Source organism: Equus quagga, chromosome 8 (assembly GCF_021613505.1).
Source record: "Equus quagga isolate Etosha38 chromosome 8, UCLA_HA_Equagga_1.0, whole genome shotgun sequence".
NCBI classification, from domain to species: Eukaryota; Metazoa; Chordata; class Mammalia; order Perissodactyla; family Equidae; genus Equus; species Equus quagga.
Genome location: NC_060274.1, coordinates 23,351,158 through 23,372,316, shown reverse-complemented (window position 1 = coordinate 23,372,316; position 21,159 = coordinate 23,351,158). Strand labels below are relative to the sequence as shown.

General features: G+C 36.4%; 1 protein-coding gene across 1 annotated transcript in view; it reads left to right on the top strand.

The window, feature by feature from the left end:
- Nucleotides 1-21,159, top strand: part of VTA1 (vesicle trafficking 1) — a 73,733-nt gene that overhangs the window by 43,700 nt on the left and 8,874 nt on the right. Inside the window, exons 6-7 of the mRNA XM_046670269.1 lie at nucleotides 13,564-13,737; nucleotides 20,164-20,244. Of these exons, the coding sequence (XP_046526225.1) occupies nucleotides 13,564-13,737; nucleotides 20,164-20,244 (255 nt within the window). The remainder of the gene's footprint in view (nucleotides 1-13,563; nucleotides 13,738-20,163; nucleotides 20,245-21,159) is intronic.

The following is a 21,159-nucleotide window of genomic DNA, read 5'->3' as shown; positions in this document are numbered from 1 at the left end:
TTCAGTTTTTATACAACTTCTGGATAGTAGAAAATTGTGAGCTATAGAATACTAGTAATAAAGTCTTTAAAATATAACGGAGAATATTTCCACTCTATACTTTTTCAGCTTGTTAACTTAAAACGTAAGCTGGTGTCGTGCTCAAGAGTTAATGTCATAGTATCTGACAGTATTTGCTCAGAAATGGCTCATGGCTCTAAAAGAATATCATTAACTGTGAAACTAGTCTTCTTTAGAACCTTGATTTTTCTTTTTCTCAGTATGGCATTATATTCTCTTGTGCTTTTTTTTAAAAAATTCGCACCTGAGCTGACATCTGTTGCCAATCTTCTTTTCTTCTTCTTCTTCTCCCCAAAGCTCCAGCAGTACATAGCTGTATATTCTAGTTGTAGGTCCTTCTGGTTGTGCTATGTGGGATGCCATGTCAGCATGGCCTGGTGAGTGATGCCGTGTCTGCACCCAGGATCCGAACCAGTGAAACCCTGGGCCACCCAAGCAGAGCGCTCAAACTTAACACTTGGCCACGGGGCCAGCCCCACTCTTGTTCTTTTAAGTTAACTTTTACAGGATATTCTAGGTGTAAAAGGCATGTTTAACAAAAGTCTAATTCTCTGTTATTCTGGAGTTGAATTTTGAGTAAAACCAGTAAAAATAATAGACACTATACCTTTGTTAATTTAGAGTAAGAAAAAAGAGAGGAATGTGCGTACTTTTGAAAACAGTGCTATGTGAAATTAAGTCACTATACTGTGAAAAAATGTGTAAGAAAGCCATATCATTAGTACAAAAAACTATTCTAGGAAAAAATTAGGCTCAACTGAAGGGAATTCTCTTAACATTCAAACTCAAGGTTTGCATGTCCACTTGAATTCAGTATCTGAAAAATGGTATTATTTTTAAATGCTCATTAATAACCTATACTCCAGCAATAAAAATTAAAGAAGGTAATTACTTATTCAAATTTCTAGTGATTTAAAGTTTCCCTCTTTGGGGAAAGCTTAATATACGTTAACTTCAACACTTTTTTAGGCTCAGTAAATATTTGCTATTAATTAAAACCTTTAGTTAGATAACATGAAAGATATAAAATAAGTCAATACATTAACCTAAAATTTAAGTAATCTAGTGTTAATATCATGACTTTTAACAACATCTCCTCAGAAGTGGCTTATGGCCCTACAAGACGATATCATTTTACATATGTAAGTTTTTTTGAGGTATTTGAAAATAAATTGGAGATATGCTCTTTTACTCCTATGTGCTTCATTCCGATTTGATCAATTGACTAAATAATGTCCTTTGTAGCATTTTTTTCCCCTGTGCAAGTTCCAGTCTTGGATCCTGCATTGCATCTAGTTGTCTTGTCTCTTTAGTTCCTTTAATCTGGGATGGTTCCTCAGCCTTTCTAGCTATTTCTTGGCCCAACATTTTGAAGAGTACAGGTTAGTTTAGTTGTAAACTGTCCCTCAACTTGGGTTTGTCTGATGTTGCCTCATAATTAGATTAAAGTTATGCGTTTTTTAGCAGAAATATCTCAGAAGGAGCCTGTTTCCTCTCTACTTCACATTGGAAGTGTATGATGTTGGTGAAACATTGGTAATATTAACTGATCACTCAGATAATATGATATCCTCTGGGTTATTCCACTGTAAAATCATTTTTCCCTTTGTTAATAATAAGCGGTTTGTGGAAGATACTTTGAGACTATGTAAATATCCTATTTTTAGTGAAACGTTACCATCCATCTTTAGCATCTACTAATGATGTTCTAACTCCATCATTCCTTCTATATTAATTAGTTGGCATTATACAATAAGGAAGAGCTTTCCTGTCTCCTCCATTTATGTATTTACTCATTTAATTATTTCAGTATGGGCTCATGAATTTATATTCAGTGATTATAACCCATTACTATCATTTTTTATTATGATGGTCAAATTGTCCCAGATTCAGACAGTGGGAATTTTCAAACTGGCTCCTGTATCCTTTTTATATGTTCCTGTCTTTCTTGGAGGTTTGCACTTCCTTGCTTTCTAACACATCCAAATGCTTCAAGTACATCTAGTTCTTTCTTTGACTCAGCACTGGAATCAGCCTTTCAAGAGCACTTGGTCCTGTTTAGTAGAGAATGATATTTAGAAGCCAAGACCTGGGCACAATTTGTACTCATTGCTACTGGTAGATCATTGCTTCTAGGCCCTCTCAGAAGACAGCACAAGAAAAGTAAATATATATATTACATATATAATAGTAATAAATTTCTTTATATTTTTATCCACTTTTTAACACTAAGAAGTCTTGTTTCCATTAGCTTCAGTTTATTCACTCATTTGCTCGTGTCTAGATAGACATGATGGAGTCAGAATCGTTAATCCATACCACTGTACAAAGTAGATGTACAAAGTTAAAGTTTACTGTTTGCTTAATTTTTTTAAATGTAAAACCTCATACATCTTAAATGTGTAATTCAATGACTCAGTGACTGTTGACACACACCCTCTTATGGAACACTTCCATTACCCCCCAAAATTACCTCATACTCCTTCCCAGTCCATTCCCACCTTAGGAAGCAACTGATTTTGTTGTTTGTTTGTTTAACCAAAAATCAGTGTTGCCTGTTCTAGAACTTTTAAATGAAGTCATACAGTATTCTTGTGTGCCCAACTTCTTTCTTTCAGCATTGTATCTCTGAGATTCACCCATGTCTAGTGTATCAGTAGTCCGTTCTTTTTTCCTGCTGAGGGGTATTTCATTGTAGGGATAACACAATTTGTTTATCAGTTCACCTACTAATGGACGTTTTGGCTGTTTCTGTTTTGAGGTTATGATGAGTTAAGCTTCTTGACCTTCAAATATGTGTGTTTTTTAGACATATTTCACATGTTATATGTGAACATATGACATATATTTCATTACTCTTTATCAATAGCTAGAGCAGAATTGTTGCATTATATGTTTAATTTTTAAGAAATTCCCAAACTGTTTTCTAAAGTCTGTGTACCATTTACACTTTCATCAACAATATATTAGTTTCTCTTGCTCTGTGTCCTTGCTAACATTTGATAATGTCAGTATTTTTAAATTTAGCTATTCTGACCCATGTATAGTGGTTCCTCGTGATTTAATTTGCATTTTCCCAATGACTAAATGATATTGAGCTATTACGTGTGTTTATTGGCTTTTCATGTATCTTTATTTGTGAAGTAACCAGTTAAAGTTTTTCCTATTTTTTTTTGGTGGTAAAATATACACAACATAAAACTTGCCATTTTAAACATTTAAATGTACAGTTTAGTGGCATTAAGTACATTCATGTTGTTTAGGCTATCACCACCATCCATCTCCAGAATGCTTTTCATCTTCTCAAACTGAAACTCTGTACCCATTACACTATAAGTCCCCTTTAACCCCCAGCCCCTGGTAACCACCCATCTATTTTTTGTCTCTGAATTTGACTACTCTAGCTGCCTCATCTAAGTGGAATCATACAGTATTGTCCTTTTGTGACTGGCTTATTTCATTTAATGTAATGCCTTCAAGGTTCATCCGTGTTGTAGGATGTTTCAGAACTTCATTCCAAAGGCTAAATAGTATCCCATAGTGTGTATATACCACATTTTATTACTCGTCCATTGATGGGCTTATCAGTTGTTTCCACCTTTTGGCTATTGTGAATAATGCTGCTATGAACATTGGTGTACTTGTCCTGTTTTTCATGGGTTGTTTGTCTTTTTGTTATTGAGTTGTTTATAAATTATAAATGTAAATTCTTGGTGAGGTACATGTTTTACAAATATTTTCTCCCGCTCTATTGCTTGCCTACTTGTTTTAACTGTCTTTTGATTACCAAAAATCTTTAATCCTGATGAAGTTCAATTTATAATTTTTAAAATTTCATGTCCTAAGAAATCTTTACCTACCTCTGCCTCAAAAATTCTCTCTTATATTTTTAATCTAGAAGATTTATAGTTTGAGCCTTTCTTTTAGGCCTGTGATAGACCTTGAATTTTTTGTGCATATATGTGAGATAGGGGTTCAGGATTATTTCCCTGGTAAGGATATCCTATTATTCCAGCACGATTTGTTATGCGTTTTCGTCTTCTTGTTGAATTTTGTTGGTTCCTTTGTCAAAAATTCAATTAACCGTGTAATTGTAGTTCTATTTCTGGACTCTGTTCAATTGCATTGTGTTTCTGGCCTATACCAACACCACACTGCCTCCTGCCTTTTTGTAGGAAACCTTGTGGTCACATGGTTTAAGTCCTCCAATGCTTCTCTTCTCTTACGAGATTTTCTTAGTTATTCTATGTTTTCTGAGTCTCCACATAAATTTTACAGTAGGTTTTTAAGTTTCTATTTAAAAAAAAAATAGTCTACTGGAATTAGGATTTTTATTGTGTTGAATTGATACTCAATTTAGAGAAAATGGATACCCTAACAAAATTGAATCTTTCAATACGTGAACATGTATATCTTTCCCTTTATTAAGCCTTCATAATGTCTGTTAGCAGTACGTTGTATTTTTCAGAGTAGAGATTTTGTACTTTTGTGAAATTTACTTTGAAGTATTTTATATCTTTTCATTCTCTTGTAAGTGGAGTTATTTTCTTAATTTAGTTTTCCAGTTGTTCGCTTTAAGTGTATGAAATAAAATTGATTTCTTATAATGATGTTGTATCTTGCAACCTCGCTAAATTTACCTATTTGTTCTGGTGCTTGCTTTTTAGATTCCTTGTGAGTTTCTATGTAGATTATCATCTCTTTTGCGAGGAGAGACAGTTTTTCTTCTTCCTTTCCAATCTTTGTGCCTTTCTTTTTTTTTTAATTGAGAGTCATAATAGTTACATCATTGTGAAATTTCACTTGTACATTATTTCTTGTCTGTCACCACACAAGTCCTCCCCTTCATTCCCTGTACCTACCACCCACCCCCCTTCCCCTGGTAACCACTGAACTGTTTCCCTGACCATGTGTTTGTTTATATTCCACCTATGAGTGAAATCATATGGGTGTGTGTCTTTCTCAGTCTCTGGCTTATTTCGCTTAGCATCATATCCTCCAGGTCCGTCCATGTTGTTGCGAATGGAATGACTTTTATGGCTGAGTAGTGTTCCGTTGTATATACATACACACACCACCTCTTCTTTAGCCAGTCATCAGTTGATGGGCACGTGGATTGTTTCCATGTCTTGGCTATTGTTAGTAGTGCTGTGGTGAACGTAGGGGTACATATGTTACTTTAGATTGTTGATTTCAAGTTGTTTGGGTAGATACCCAGTAGTGGGATAGCTGGGTCATGGTATTCCTATTTTTAGTTTTTTGAGGAATTTCCATACTGTTTTCCATAGTGGCTGCACCAATTTGCATTCCCACCAGCATACTATGAGCATTCCCTTTTCTCCACATCCTCTCCAACATTTGCTGTTTTTTGTCTTGGTAATTATAGCCATTCTGACTGGTGTAAGGTGATATTTCTTTGTAGTTTTGATTTACATTTCCCTAATGATTAGTGATGTTGAGCATCTTTTCATGTGTCTATTGGTCATCTGTATGTCTTCCTTGGAAAAATGTCTGTTCATATCCTCTGCCCATTTTCTGATTTTTTTTTTTTTTTTTTTTTGGAGTTGTGTGAGTTGTTTATACTTTGGGCATCAACCCCTTGTCTGATAAATGATTTGCAAATATTTTCTCCCAGTTGGTGGTTTGTCTTTCCATTTTATTGATGATTTCCTTTGCCTTGTAGAAGCTTTTTAGTCTGATGTAGCCCATTTGTTAACTTTTTCTTTTGTTTCCATTACCCAAGTAGACATGGTATTCCAAAAGATGTGGCTAAGACCAAACAGTGTACTGCCTATATTTTCTTCTAGGATTTTTATGGTTTCAGTTCTTAGATTCAAATCTTTAATCCATTTAGGGTTAATTTTTGTGTATGGTGCAAGATAATGGTCTACTTTCATTCTTTGGCATGTAGCTGTTCAGTTTCCCCAACACCGTTTATTGAAAAGAGACTTTCCTTTCTCCATTATATGTTCTTGGCTCCTTCGTCAAAAATTAACTGTCCATAGATGTGTGGTTTTATTTCTGGGCTTTCAGTTCTGCTCCGTTGCTCTGTTTGCCTGTTTTTGTGCCAGTACCATGCTCCATTGATTAATATAGTTTTGCAGTATGTTTTGAAGTTAGGGATTGTGATACCTCCAGCTTTGTTCTTGTTTCTCAGGATTGCTTTGGCTATTTGGGGTCTTTTGTTATTCCATATAAATTTTAGGACTCTTTGTTCTATTTCTGTGAAGAATGTCGTTGGGATTTTGATTGGGATCGCATTGAATCTGTAGATTGCTTTAGGTAGAATGGACATTTTGACTGTGTTTATTCTTCAGACCCATGAACATGGAATATCTTTGCATTTCTTTATGTCTTTTTCAGTGTCTTTCAGTAATATCTTATAGTTTTCAGTGTACAGGTCTTTCACTTCTTTCTTTGGTTAAGTTTATTCCTAAGTATTTTATTCTTTTTGTTGTGGTTGTAAATGGGATTGTATTCTTGATTTCTTTTTCTTCTAGTTCATTGTTAGTATATAGGAATGCAAGTGATTTTTTTAAATTGATTGTGTACCCTGCAACTTTGCTGTAGATGTTGATTATTTCTAATAGTTTTCTGGTGGATTCTTCAGGGTTTTCTATAAATAGAATCATATCATCTGCAAATAGCAAAAGTTTCACTTCTTCCTTTCCACGTTGGATTCCTTTTATTTCCTTTTCTTGCCTGATTGCTCTGGCCAAAACCTCCAGTACTATGTTGAATAGAAGTGGTGAGAGTGGGCACTCTTGTCTTGTTCCTATTCTCAGAGGGATGACTTTCAGTTTTTCACCATTAAGTATGATGTTGGCTTTGTCATATATGGCCTTTATTATGTTGAGGTATTTTCCTTAAATACCCATTTTATTGAGAGTTTTTTATATCATAAATGTATGTTGGATCTTGTCAAATGCTTCCTCTGCATCTATTGAGTTGATCATGTGTTTTTATTCCTCTTTTTGTTAATGTGGTGTATCTCATTGACTGATTTGCACATGTTGAACCATCCCTGTGACCCTGGAATGAATCCCACTTGATCATGGTGTACAATTCTTCTAATGTATTGCTGTATTCAATTTGCCAATATTTTGTTGGGGACTTTTGCATCTAAGTTCATCAGTGATATTGGCCTGTAGTTTTCCTTCTTTGTGTTGTCCTTGTCTGGTTTTGATATCACAGTAACATTGGCCTCATAGAATGTGTTAGGAAGCGTTCCATCTGGTTCAATTTTTTGGAATAGTTTGAGAAGGATAGGTACTAATCTTCTTTGAATGTTTGGTAGAATCCTTCAGAGAAGCCATCTGGTCCTGGACTTTTGTTTTTTGCAAGGTTTTTAATTAATGTTTCAATCTCTGTACTTGTGATTGATCCGTTCAGAGTCTCTATTTCTTCTTGAGTCAATTTTAGGAGGTTGTATGAGCCTATGAATTCATCCATTTCTTCTGGGTTATCAAATTTGTGAACTTATAGTTTTTCATAGTATTCTCTTATATTCCTTTGTATTTCTGCAGTATCTGTTGTAATTTCTTGTCTTTCATTTCTAATTTTATTTATTTGAGCATTCTCTCTCTTTTTCTTGGTGAGTCTAGCTAAGGGTTTGTCAGTTTCATTTATCTTCTCAAAGAACCAGCTCTTAGTTTCATTAATACTGTCTACTGTTCTTTTAGTCTCTATTTCATTTATTTCTGCTCCAATTTTTATTATTTTCCTCCTTCTGCTGACTTTGGGCTTTGTCTGTTCTTGTTTTTCTAGCTCTGTTAGGTGCATTTTAAGATTACTTATTCTAGATTTTTCTTGCTTCTTGAGGTGAGCCTGTATTGCTATGAATTTCCCTCTTATGACTGCTTTTGCTGCATCCCCTGAGAGTTGGTATATTGTATTATCATTTTCGTTTGTCTCCAGGTATCTTTTAATTTCTCCTTTGATTTCTTCAGTGATCCATTGTTTGTTCAGGAGCATGTTGTTTAGTCTCCACTTATTTCTAACTTTCCTCATTTTCTTCTTGTGGTTGATTTCTTACCTTCATTAGCATTGTGGTCAGAAAAGATGGTTGGGATGACGTCAGTCATCTTGTATTTATTGAGTTGTGCCTTATTACCCAACATATGATCTATCTTTGAGAGTGTTCCAGGGGCACTTGAAAAGAATGTATATTCTACTGTTTTTGGATGGAATGTTCTATATATATATCAACTAAGTCCATCTGGTCAAATGTTTCATTTAAATCTATTATTTCCTTGTTGACTTTTTGTCTGGATGATCTGTCCATAGAAGTAAGTGGGGTGTTGAGGTCCCCTACTGTGATTGTGTTGCTGTTAATGTCTCCCTTTGGGTATGTTCATAATTGCTTTATGTACTTTGGTGCCCCTGTGTTAGGTGCATATATATTGATAAGTGTTATGTCGTCTTGGTGGAATGTCCCTTTTCTCCTTATATACTGTCCCTCTTTGTCTTTTTTAACTTGAAGTCTACCTTATTTGATGAAAGTGTGGCAACTCCTGCTTTCTTTTGTTGGCCATTAGCTTGGAGTATTGTCCTCCATCTCTTCACTCTAAGCTTATGTTTATCTTTGGCGCTCAAGTGCGTTTCCGGGAGGCAGCATATTATTGGGTCTTGTTTTTTAATCCATCTACCTACTCTGTGTCTTTTGATTGGAGAATTCAGTCCATTTACATTTAGAGTGATTATTGTTATATGAACGCTTAATGCTGCCATTTTATCTCTTGTTTTCTGGTTGTTGTATGTTTCCACTGTTTCTCTTCCTTTGTGTTTCTGACTGCCATTTCATTTTGTTGGTTTTCTGAGGGGGATTTCTCAGTTTTCTCTCTTTTTGTGAATTGTGGCTCTTCTCTGATTTTTTGTCTAGTGGTTACCATGAGGATTGTATGAAAGATATTGGAGATGAGACAGTCCATTTTCTTGTAACCTGTTAACTCCATTAACCTAAGCGGGTTCCTTCCCTTTCCTCTCCCCTTCTGAGTAATTGCTGTTAGAAATTGTTCTGTTTTTAATTTTGTGAGTTTGTGCCTGAGTTGAAGTGTTTATCATACTTCATACTTTTGATGCTTTCTTTCCCTTTCTAAGTTGTAATTGAGCCTTTGGCTCCCTGTTCTGGTTGAGAGCTGCAGGTTTCTGATTATGTCTGTCTATTTGTCTCCTTGCTCAGAGCTTTGTAGACTTTTGCCTTTTTGTTCCCGATGTGAGGGTGTCTTTAATTATTTCTTGTAGGGGAGGTCTAGTGGTGATGAACTCCCTCAGCTTTTGTTTATCTGGGAAAGCTTTTATTTCTCCATCATATCTGAAGGAAAGTCTCACTGGATAGAGCTCCGCCTCCCTGCCAGAAAGTTATCCCCAGTGTGCTCAAAGCTACCATGCCTGTACCCACAGCCACCCAGGTCACATTGCCTTAGGCACACGCCTGGGAAGCGTTTACCCCAGCATGTAGATTTGCTGCGGTCCCTCTTTGGGTTCGTGGTCCACAGGGCTGCTGTTCTTGGTGGGCAGGGTTTCCTTGCTGGGACGCAAGCTAGGACTGCTCCTTGGTGCCACAGGCACACAGTGGGCTCCCTCTCCCCGCCAGGAAAGTAAACCCTAGTGGGCTCAAAACTACTCCTATTCCCACAGCTGCCCAGGACCCATTCCCTCTTTAGGGGCTCAGCAGCACCATGAGTGTTTGCGCGTACACCTGAGAAGCATTTGCTCCAGCACGTAGATCTGTTGAGGTCTCTGTTTACAGTTTGCAGTCCCTGGGGCCTCTGTGCTTGGCAGGTGGGACTTCCTCACTGGCCCCAAGCTATGGCTCGCTCCTTGGCAGAGGGGCACAGTGGGCTCCCCCTCCGTGCTTGGGGAGTGACCATGATCACAGGGTAAGGGTTACCACTGCCTCCTACAGTCACCCTGGTGCATGTTCCCACTTTCTGAGGGCTTGCACCAGTTTGGAAAGCATTCGTGTTCATGCACAGGGCTACCAGGGGAATGCAGAGTGTGCTCACCTATCTCTGACACTTCCCAGGGGGGCCAGTCCATCCACCCTCAGATGTATAGCTGTGTGTCTCTCTCAGGCATCCTGTTGTGCTGTGTGAGCTTCCTCTGTTGGTCAGTGAGTGTCCATTTAGTTGTAGTTCAAAAGGGGGAGAGACAAAGGGAACAGCTCACTCCGCCATGTTATTGACATCACTCTCCTGTTTTTCTTGTCTGTTGCACCAACAGCGATAAATATTTCTATTGTTTTGTTTTGTTTATGGCCCTGTCTGATACTGAGAATTTCCTTTCTTTTCCTAAAGTGCTGAAAACTTTTGTCATGATGAATGTTAAATTTAGTCAAATTCTTTTCAGGCATTTATTGAAATTATCATATGATTTTCCTCTTTATTCTGTTCATATGAGTTACATTGTCAAGTGTTGAGTCACCCTTGCACTCCTTGGTGAACCCCACTTGGTCATAATGTATATTCTTAGAATATGTGGCTCGATTTGATTCTGATACTAAGGATTTTGTGTCTGTGTTCACGCCTTCATGAAGTTTGGCTGTCAGGGTTACACTGGCCTCATAAAACAAGTTGACAGTGATTCCTCCTCCTCTTTTCTGAAAGTGTTTGCATCAGATTGATATTATATCTTACTTAAATGTTTGATAGACTTCACCACTTCATTCATCTAGGCCAGGTGTTTTCTTTGTAGGAAGGTTTTTTGCTATGAATTCAATTTCTTTAGATGTAGGACTATTCAGATCATGTCTTTGTTCATAGATGAGTTTTGGTAGTTTGTATCTATGTTTTATAATGATAATGATCCTACAGACATTAAAGGGACAATATTTCCCTTAGGCTGTGTAATTTGTTGGCTTAATATTTCCTTATTGTCCTCATTATCCCTTTAATGTTTGTAGGATGTGTATTAATTATCTCTTTAATTACTAATATATGTAATATTTTTCTCTCTTTTTTCTAATCTGTCTTGTTATTTTTCAATTTGTCTCAACAAATCCTTTTTTAAATTCTTTTTCTTCTTTATTTTCTGTTTCCTTTACATTTGCATTTATCCTTATTATTTTTTCTTTCTCTGTACTTGAAGTTTAATTTGATTTAAGTTTTTTTTTTAGTTTCTTAAAGAGAAAACATAGATTTTTTTTTAAGCCTTTCTGTTTTTCTAATATAAGCATTTAAAGCTATCAATTTCCCTGTAGACACTGATTTAATGGCATCCCACAAATTTTGATAGCGTTCAATTTAAAAACGTTTGTAATTTCCTTTGTGATTTCTCTGAGGAATAGGTTTAGAAATACATTATTTAGTTTAAAAATATTTGGGATTTTTATAGCTATCTTATTGTTATTCATGTCTAATTCAGTTCTAGTTTGGTCAGAGAACATACTTGGTAAGATTTCATTATTTCAGAGTTTACTAATATTTATTGCATGCCCCAGAATATAATCTGTTTTAGTGAACATTGCACATGCATTTGAAAAGAATATATTCTTCATTTATGAATTGTGGTGTTCTGTGAATGTGAACCATAGAACGGTATTAAAATCTCCAACTATGGAGATTTTACTACTTCTTTCAGTTTTTGTTTCATTGAAACTTTGGTATTTTATTAGGCACATACATTTTTATGATTATTTAATTTTTTTTAAATGATCTAACCTTTTTATCATTATGAAACATCCCATTGTATCTCTGCTAATAGTCCTTGACGTGAATTCTGTTTTGTCTGTTATTGAAATTAGCCACTTCAGCTTTTGTCTGCTTGGTATTTACATGTTATATCTGTTTTAATCCTTTTAATTTAAACATATCTGAGTCTTAAAGAGGTATTTCTTTTTTTTTGGTCTGTTACCATCAGCCTTCAAAATAATATTTAGTCCATTTACATTTAATGTAATTATTGCTATAGCTAGATTTAAGCCCACTATTTTTGCTGGGTTTTTTTTCTGTTAGTCCCATCTGGTTTTTGTTCCCTCTTACAATTTTCTTTTCTCTGGTAAGTTTTTCCTCTTTCACTCATTATGACTACATTTTTCTCTATAGCTCGAACATGGTTATAGTACCTGTTGTAAAATTATTTTCTGCTAATTTCACTATCTGGGTAATTTTGAGGTCTTTTCCTGTAAACTCTCTTATTTTTCCTGATTCTGGTCACATTTTCTTTTTCCCCTCCATATTTCTTGTTTTTATTATTGATAACATCTTGTAGCTCCTCTGCATTCTGTTAGCTTCCTTTGCAAAGTCTTGATTCTTTTCCCAGCAGGCAGTTAACTTGCCTGAGCTCAAACACTGCCCCTCTTTCTTTCAGCTTTAAGGCTGTTGTTTTCTCCAGGGCGCCCTAGAATCTTCCCTGCATGTGCGTGCATAGTTCAGGGCTATACAGCTATGTAGTTGGAGTTCATACATACATTTCAAGGCTCACTTTTCTGTCACTCTTTTGCACAGAATGTTAAGTCCCCTCAGGTGAAAAGCCACATGAAAACAAACTTTACCAGGTGAGATTTCCTCTCCTTAGGGCCATCTTCACTCTAGTTCCTACCAGCTTTTGCTCACTCTCCCTTGCCTTTAAGCAGTGGGGAATTTTTCCTTCCCAGGATGTATAAATGATAAAGTTCTCTAATATAGGAGAAAATTATTTTAGTGTGTATAAAGTGTAAATACTTATATAAGGCTACTTAGTTAAATGGATATCTAAAAATAGTAGGTAGGTTTGATTTTCTTTTTATTTAAAATTATCTACATTGAACATTAAATAATATGTTTATGATCAGACATAACATTTAAAAAGTTGCTTAAAAATTTGATAGGAAACAAATTCCAGAAATCTGTATCTCCAGCTTGCGTTTGTTTTATTTTATTTTACGTTACTAAGGTTCCCAGAAGTGGCTAATTGTCATTTTTTAATAGACTATCAAAATTTAATTTTCTCAGAGTAGTTTTCAAATTCATCTAATGATAATAGTATATTTTAAAAGTCTGAACTTCAAAACTTACCAACACAAACTCTCATTACTCCTTTCTACATGGAGAACTCAATGTGAAACTTCATTCCTTTGTTTTTGTTGATTAACTTAATACTTTGAGCAACAAACACACAAATAATCATTTACTAGCCAGTAAATAATAACTATTGAGTAAAAGACAGCTGTCAGAAAATAGAGTTCTTATTGGATAGCATAAATGTAACATGTTTTGCCAAAAATGTACTCAGTTTTTCATAAGGATAAAGAACGTTTATTTTTAAGAAAAACGTACTATATGCAGAGATTTTACAGAATTGGAAAGTATTAACTTAGAAGAAGTGATACTATTGTCAGGCACAATTAAGTGTTTTAAGAAAAGAAAAAATTAAAACTATTATTTTAAGAGAGAGCCTGCTTATCAACTGCATTAAATAGAATTGCGTATGAAGGTCTGTTTGTCATGTCCATTAACAAAAAGAATGTTTGGTGTTTTTATTTTAAAATACCTGGTTTAACACTGCATATATCTTATATAATAGATGTTGAAGAAAATGAAGATGCTGGAGCAACCTCTCTGCCCACTCCGCCACCTCAGCCCTCGTCTTCAGCTTACGACCCGGGCAGCATGCCGCCAGGCAGCTATGGTGGAGCACAGATTCCTCCCGGGGCACACGCTCCAGCCAATACGCCAGCAGAAGTGCCTCACAGCACAGGTAGGAAACTAAAGCTTAACAAGTTCTGAACTCGCATAAATAAGAACTGCACTCCTCATATTTGTGCCTCATCGTGATGGCCATAAAGCATGATAAGATCTTCAAATCCCATTTGAACCTGCCAAAAAAACGTTAAATCCTTTTCATTGAAGTTTTGATGTTAGTTGTATTTTATTTAGTTTTTTGAGAAATGACAGAAATCTACATATATCAATTGTTATTAACTTATATTTTATTAATAAGAATAGTTTCTCTGTTTTTTGTGTGTGCTTGTTTTTTCTTCCCCTCCCTTTCTTTCCCATTTGCTGTTGTTCAAGAATAGTACTGAGATGAGTGGGGTTTATTATAGGATGTGTCCATCAGGGTCCCACTGTGATAGCAAGATTCAGTTTTTCTTGCCTCATTCCCTTAGGACCCTGCCTCTGCCCTCAGCATGGGTGTTGTTGAGGAAGGGAGCAGGCTTTCAGGCACAGACTCTCAGTAGCAGGGAAATCACAGACAAGTGAAAGGAGAGGTTTGGGTTATTTTCTTTTAAGATTACAAATGCGTTAACTAAAAAAATACAGGAAAGTGATATCTACTATCTTTGAATAAATCAGTATTATATGTCTGTGTTTTCATAGAAAAAAGATCTGACAAAACTAATCTCCAGTAATAAGTCAATGTCAGTAGATAAAGATATTTTTGAAAGTTCTAGACACACTCTTCCATTTATTGGCACCCTTACTTCCAAATAGAAGGGCATTTAAAACCATAATTTAAATCTTTAATTTTTCTTCATTTTTTTCTAAAAGTTGTTCTTAAAATTTTACTTTTATCTTAGCGTAGGGGTAATTTATGGTACCAAACTATACAAACATTTTAGAATATTTAAGTGATAGAGTGAGTCGTCCTCCTGATTCCTACTATTTCTGTTATATATCACACCATTACTTAATTGACTTCCAAATTTTCAACATCAGGTTACCCAAATCATTTAGGTTACTTTGCATGAGTTGAATAACATTTGACCATTGTAAGCCGCAATTATTAGTCTCTTTTCTCCTATTTTCACATTTTCAACTTTATATTATCTGCAAATATTGCTAATATTTTTGTCTTTAAGAGTATTATTGAACATGGTAATTTTAACATTGTAGTATTCTGTGTATTTTAGCCTGACTTCTCATTGCCTTGTGATCTATGTGATGACATTAATAGACAAAGAAATTTGAATTAGTTTTGTAAGTAAAATTGCATGGAACACTGTTTTAAATATTTTATCTTTTAAAAATATTCAGTATTTCCAGTGTAGAATAAAATAAGCAAAACCAGCTACTTAGATAAATACTGCTCGAGTTCTACTAGTAAGTTTAAACGGTAACCAGAACCTCCAACACAAGCACCCTTATAGAATGCAAAGTGAGAATAAAATGCTTTTTGAAGTCAAATAGTGTTGGTTATTAGTTGCTATCCCTTGCTAAACCACAAACTCGACTGCTATTCAACTTCTCAGGACCTAGTTTTTCCCTTTTTCTAAAATGAAATTAATCGTGCCTACTTCTCATGGTTGTTTTAATTAGTGAGGAGGAAAAAAGTGAAAATTGACTATGTACTGCTATGCCTAGCATAAAATCAGCGTTCAGCAAATTAGCTTCCTTTTCCTTTCTTTTAATCTTCCTTCCTATATCCGTGCCAAAGAAAGACAGAGTATGTAATAGCAAGTTAATGAACACTTAAAATCATTTTGTGAATCAAGGGAAGTGTCACATTGGAGTAGGATCTTGACCTTACAGAAAGGTTGCCTAGGGGTTGTTGCCGCAGACAGTATACCCAGGGTAGAGCCAGGGTATAAGCATAGATACGGGTGTGTTAGATATAGACCTGCTGTATGTGTATATGAGAGGGAGGGTTTACTTCTAATAGGAGGGCTATTAGGTTGAACCATATGAAGTTGCTACTTTTGTACAATAAAAGTGACAAAATATTAGTAGTTTCGTATGTTCCACTAACACACACTGTCTCCTGCTTAGAATATCCACGACGTAAAGATCCATGTTAGAGGTGGTCTTCTGTTAGGAAGTTTTCTGGCATGAAGAGTTTATTTTGATTCCGTCAACTGGCATGGGCTTTATTTTTTCTCTCTCTCTTGTTCCTCAGAGTGGGAGCATAAAGCTAAAATCCTTGGAACCTTTTTAGGGTGAGGGCCTATCTTGTTACTTTATACACTCTTACAGACTTAGCATTCAGATATTTATATCTATTTTATAAATCTCTTCTTATAGAAACTATATTAGATATTGCTGTCCCTAGTTTATAAACTGTAAAGAAATTAAGCAATTATCCCAAGAAAATAAACATACAGATATACCTCGTAACTAACAGAACTAGAATTTGAACCCAAGTCTTTCTGATTTCCTGTTTTGGCACCGCCCTTCTCTGTCCTTTCGTGCACGGAGCTAAGATCCTGTCACATCAAGCCCTACTTTCCTGATATCTATCCCCTAAGATTGGCTTGAGGTATTGGAATCTTCTCCTCTTCACTAGCAGATTGTTTTTCTATCAAACAGTAAAAAAAATAATCAGTTCATAGTTGCCTAGTAGAAAATGAAATAAGATTTTTAGTTTATAAACATAGCAGATGTTTCCCCTCTTACTCACTTTAAGAATGATTTACTTTCTCTCGTGTAAAGGGCCAGGATATGCTTTTATCAAAGGGAAATCCTTAAGATAGCTGAAAGAATAGTATGTACTCATATACGGTTTTTACTTCTTCCACCGAAAAGCAAAGAGCGTGCGAGGAGGGCAGGGATGGCGACGGTTTGGCCAGGCCCGGCCTTGGCCTCTGGTGCTCTCAGCACCAGGGAATAGCAGACGTGGGTGAGGAGTGTACTGGTTCTTCCTTCTCTGGAAACATACGCTTTTTACAGTCAGTAAATACAGAAGATCTCCGTAAGAAGTCTAAACAGATTAAATAATAGAATTATCTTATAATTAATGCTAGCCTTTTAATTATAAATGCAGCTCACCTCACATGTAGATCAAGAACTCAGCTGTTCTCTTGTTCTTTAAGTGTGGGAAGCGCTGCGTTTGAATTCTTCTCTACAGCGTTCAGTTATTGCTCTTCTGGCATGACCATTCTGTCAGTGCTGTTTTCCATGGTTCCATTGAGGTTTTACTCAGCGCAGTCCTCCTCTTTTCTTGCCTTTGCCTGTGCTGTTCCCCACAGACACGTGTCCTCCTCCCTCTGCCGCTGCCTGTCAGGGTGCTCCTCAGGGCTGCTGCCTTTCAGCACTGTTTAATTGTACGTTTTGGATAGTCTTCTCTGCTTTTCTAACCAGCACCCATTTCTCCCTTTTCAGAATCCCCTGCACCATTTAGTAATAGAACTATTTAGTACTTAATCAGAAATCGTGTGATGTTTAATTCGTGAATGATATTAATCCCTTCTAATAGGCTATGTGACCATCTACTTAAAAATTAGCCAGAAGTTACTTGTTAACACTTCTCTTTTGTTAAATCATAGAAAGAAGTTTCCCACACAGTCCTGCTTTCCCTCAGGAAGGTTTTTTTGATCACATCACTGCACTCCAGGGGCTTGTAACCCATTTGCGAATTGACAAGTGAGACCTTCCCAAATCGAGAGGAGAAATAATGCCCTAGGTTTACGGGCATCTCAAAAAATAAGTAAATAGAGCCTGCCCTGATGGCCTAGCGGTTAAAGTTCGGCGCTCTCGCCACTTCAGCTGCCTGGGTTTGTTTCCCAGTCGCAGAAGCACACCACCCGTCTGCCAGTTGCCATGCTGTGGCAGCAGCCCACATAGAAGAACTGGAAGGATGTACAACCATGCCCTGGGGCTTTGGGGAGAAAGGAAAAAAACAGGAAGATTGGCAACAGATGTTAGCTCAGGGCCACTCCTTCCCTGCAAAACATAAATAAGTATGTAGGAAGAGAGAGAGCATAAACTAAAAACCGTTTTTACTATTTAACCAGCATTTATGAACTTGTGTTGAGCCAGTGCACTAGGCCCCCATGGGAACATGGCATCATGGCAGCCAAGAGGACTGGCCTTAGCTCATGTGCGTCAAGACAACCAAGAAGCAGCATGTTCTGGCTGCTGTATGAGGCGTGTTGGGCAGCCTGTGTTGTTAGTTCGGGTCTTAGTTGAATGACTGTGACCAGAAGGTCTTAATAAAATACAGACTACCTATTTTTTTAATAATGCTCAAATTTTTACTATGTCACTAAATTTTTTCCCTCTAAATTGTTTTGTTCTTGTTAATATTGCCTACTTATTAATTGTATGGAGATGTACAAACAAGCATTTAAAAATTAATGTAGGATGCTGACCAAAAAAAGTATGCCTTCTCTGTAGAGAATGGGATTTGTTTGGAGGATTTTAATTTAGGCAGAAATACAAATTAGCAAGAAATGGCATTGATCTGTAGATTGATCTGTGAGAGGGTTGCAGACTTACACTGTTTTAAGACCTCTATGAAGAACATCCATGGTCGTCTCCCTGTGTCTTAGGTGCAGCTGCTTCAGAGCACTGGACTTGACTAGCTAGTTTCTGAAGAGTCCTCTCAAATTTTGCATTCTACCTTTTATTTTTTAATATTATGTAATTATGTCTTTAAAAGTTCAGCAAGTTTTGTGGGGAGAATTATGTCAGATGTTTATAGTTTAATGTATTTGGTTAGCATTTACCAAAATCAAGTAAAAGATAGTCATTGAATTGCTCAGTTTAGAATTTGTGTGTCCCCTGGCTTTGCAGTTACACTTCTATAAATTTTTCCTATAAATATATATATGTACACAGTGTATAAGAATACTCAGTGTAGTATTATCTGTAGTGGCAAAAGATTAGAAACAAACCTAAATGTCCATCAGCAGTAGGTCGCTTTATAAATTGTGGTTTATGCATGAAATGGAACACATTGTAGCCATTAAGAAGAGCAAGGCAGATTTTTATATACTAATCTGGAGTTATCGACAGCCCCACAGTGGCGTGCAGGAGGATGAGAAGCAGATTTTTCACCGGTATATTTTTGTACTATTTAAAATTTGTACTTGGCTTTTCATCTATGTCCCTTTGTACTTTTGAGTTTTTTAGTTAGTTCAATTTTTAGTTAAAAAATAAGATTTTCATGACTTAGTAGTTCCAAAGCCTATAAAATGAAATTAGTTTGCCCTCAAAGTTAAATGAGAGAAAATGGTATATATTTAAGCCATTTTTTCCTTTGGGTTGGCCTTCAAAGTCAAAACTTCCTACCTGAAGACTACATTTTAGGACTTCAGTCAACTCTGTGAAACCATCATTCTAGAACTCGTATTGACCATGTATTTGTGCCCCTAGAAACTTCCCAATTTGTTTTCTCCCTTTCTTCTGTTCCTCCTTCTTATACCAGTGTCTTTCCCACTTTACCCTTTCTACAAATTGCCTATTCGAGTTTAACCTGCTAGCTTGGGGCACGTGAATCCTGTTGTCTGAGTCCATTAATTTAAAGTAATCAACTTTTCTTCATTTGCTTTCCTACTGATGGAATCATTTAAGTCTCTTTGGGAAGATTCAATAGTTTGTGTTAATTTTTTAGATGGTTAACAAGCTTGAGCTCTAATATATTACTTAGCATTAACCAAGAATACTAATTATTCACTGAATATGACAGTCATGATAAGTTCTAACAGGAAGTCAAAACTAATTGCTTTTGGATAGGTAAAAATATCATCTTAAAAACATGTAAACTGGAAAATTTGGAGTGTATAATTTGTAATTTCATGCAGAGTGATGAAATGAGGCTCATGCTATAAGTTAAACTAAATCATAATCATCTTTCACCTTCTCCTCCAAATTATTTAATTGGCTAGGAAGTTAAAAAATAAGAAGGCAGGGGCCAGCCTAGTGGCGCAGAGGGTTAAGTGTGCATGTTCCGCTTCTCGGTGGCCCGGGGTTCCCTGATTCAGATCCCAGGTGCGGACATGGCACCACTTGGCACGCCATGCTGTGGTAGGCGTCCCACATATAAAGTAGAGGAAGATGGGCACGGATGTTAGCTCAGGGCCAGTCTTCCTCAGCAAAAAGAGGAGAATTGGCAGCAGTTAGCTCAGGGCTAATCTTCCTCAAAAAAAAAAATGTAAGAAGGGAGTCTCTTACTTCTACAGATATTCAGTAAACTTTCATTGAGAAGCAAGTTGAAGCATTAGACATGACAAAACACAATGGAAATGTGTAGCCGGTACATGTATGTAACACTCAATATGTAATTTCCTGCATATTTTCTATACCAGCCTCCAACAGCAAATAAGTATATCAAATGAGAATTCATTAAGGTTTTAAGAAAGTAATTAAGTGAAGTAATAAAATTCTTCCATAACCTTTGAAGTGCTTTCCTCCTGCATTATTAAGGGTAACAGTTTGATACCATTTGTGGTTTTCTGATTTGCAGGTGTAACAAGTAATACTATCCAACCTACTCCACAGACGATTCCGGCCATTGATCCAGCCCTTTTCAGTACAATTTCCCAGGGTAAGTCAGCTGTTTTATGAGATAGAGTGTCTCTTGTCCTGAGGTGTTGTTTGTAATTTTGCTTTAGGAATGCCATATATTGGCATGTCTAGGGAATTTGAAGCACGTTTCTTTGAATGCCCATGTTCACTCCATTCTCCAATGGAACCAAGATTGTTTTACGTTATCAAAAATTCCTAAATCCAAAGGCGTTCCCTTTCTCTACAGTTCCATTTTTTTGTATCCTGCTGGATATAGTGGCACAAACATGTAGCCAAAGCTGCCATGGAAGCTTATGCTGGATGACGTTAGTTTAGTTCAAGATTACCGTATGTCATGGTGCTGATCTTCTTTATCTGCACTGAGCTACTAGATTATCTGAGAAGAGGCAAGACCGTAAATGAAAACAAAAATCTCTGAGGATAATTATTTTGATTGGTTGGTTCATAGGCCAGATGATTGGTTTTTGATTTTAATCTTTCCTACTTTTCTGACTTCTCTGCTTTTTCCCTCAGTTTGTTGTGTTTATTTTGGTTTTTCTCATTCAGAGTTTTCTTCATAAGTCTCATGAGATTTAGAATGAAGACTTTGCTTTACTATTTTCAGTAGCTGTCTGGTTTCCTCTATGTCTGCAGGTCCGGTTCCCACATGATTTTCTGTTCTCCCCATGGGAGTGGAAACTGACCATTAAGCTTACCTGCCTCTCAGTTGTGGAATGAGATTGGAGAGGGGAGAGCAGAGGGTACGAGCTCTGACCAGGCAGTTCATTCCACAATTTTAGAGACATTCTCTATGTTTTTTGCCTAGGGGCGAATATGAGAGAGAGGAAACCATTGGGGTGAGGGTGGTATGTAGAGGTTGATAGAGTAGGGAGGAATATGAAACTGGTACAGGGTTTTTTTTAGACTGACTCAGTAAAGACCCACACTCCCACCC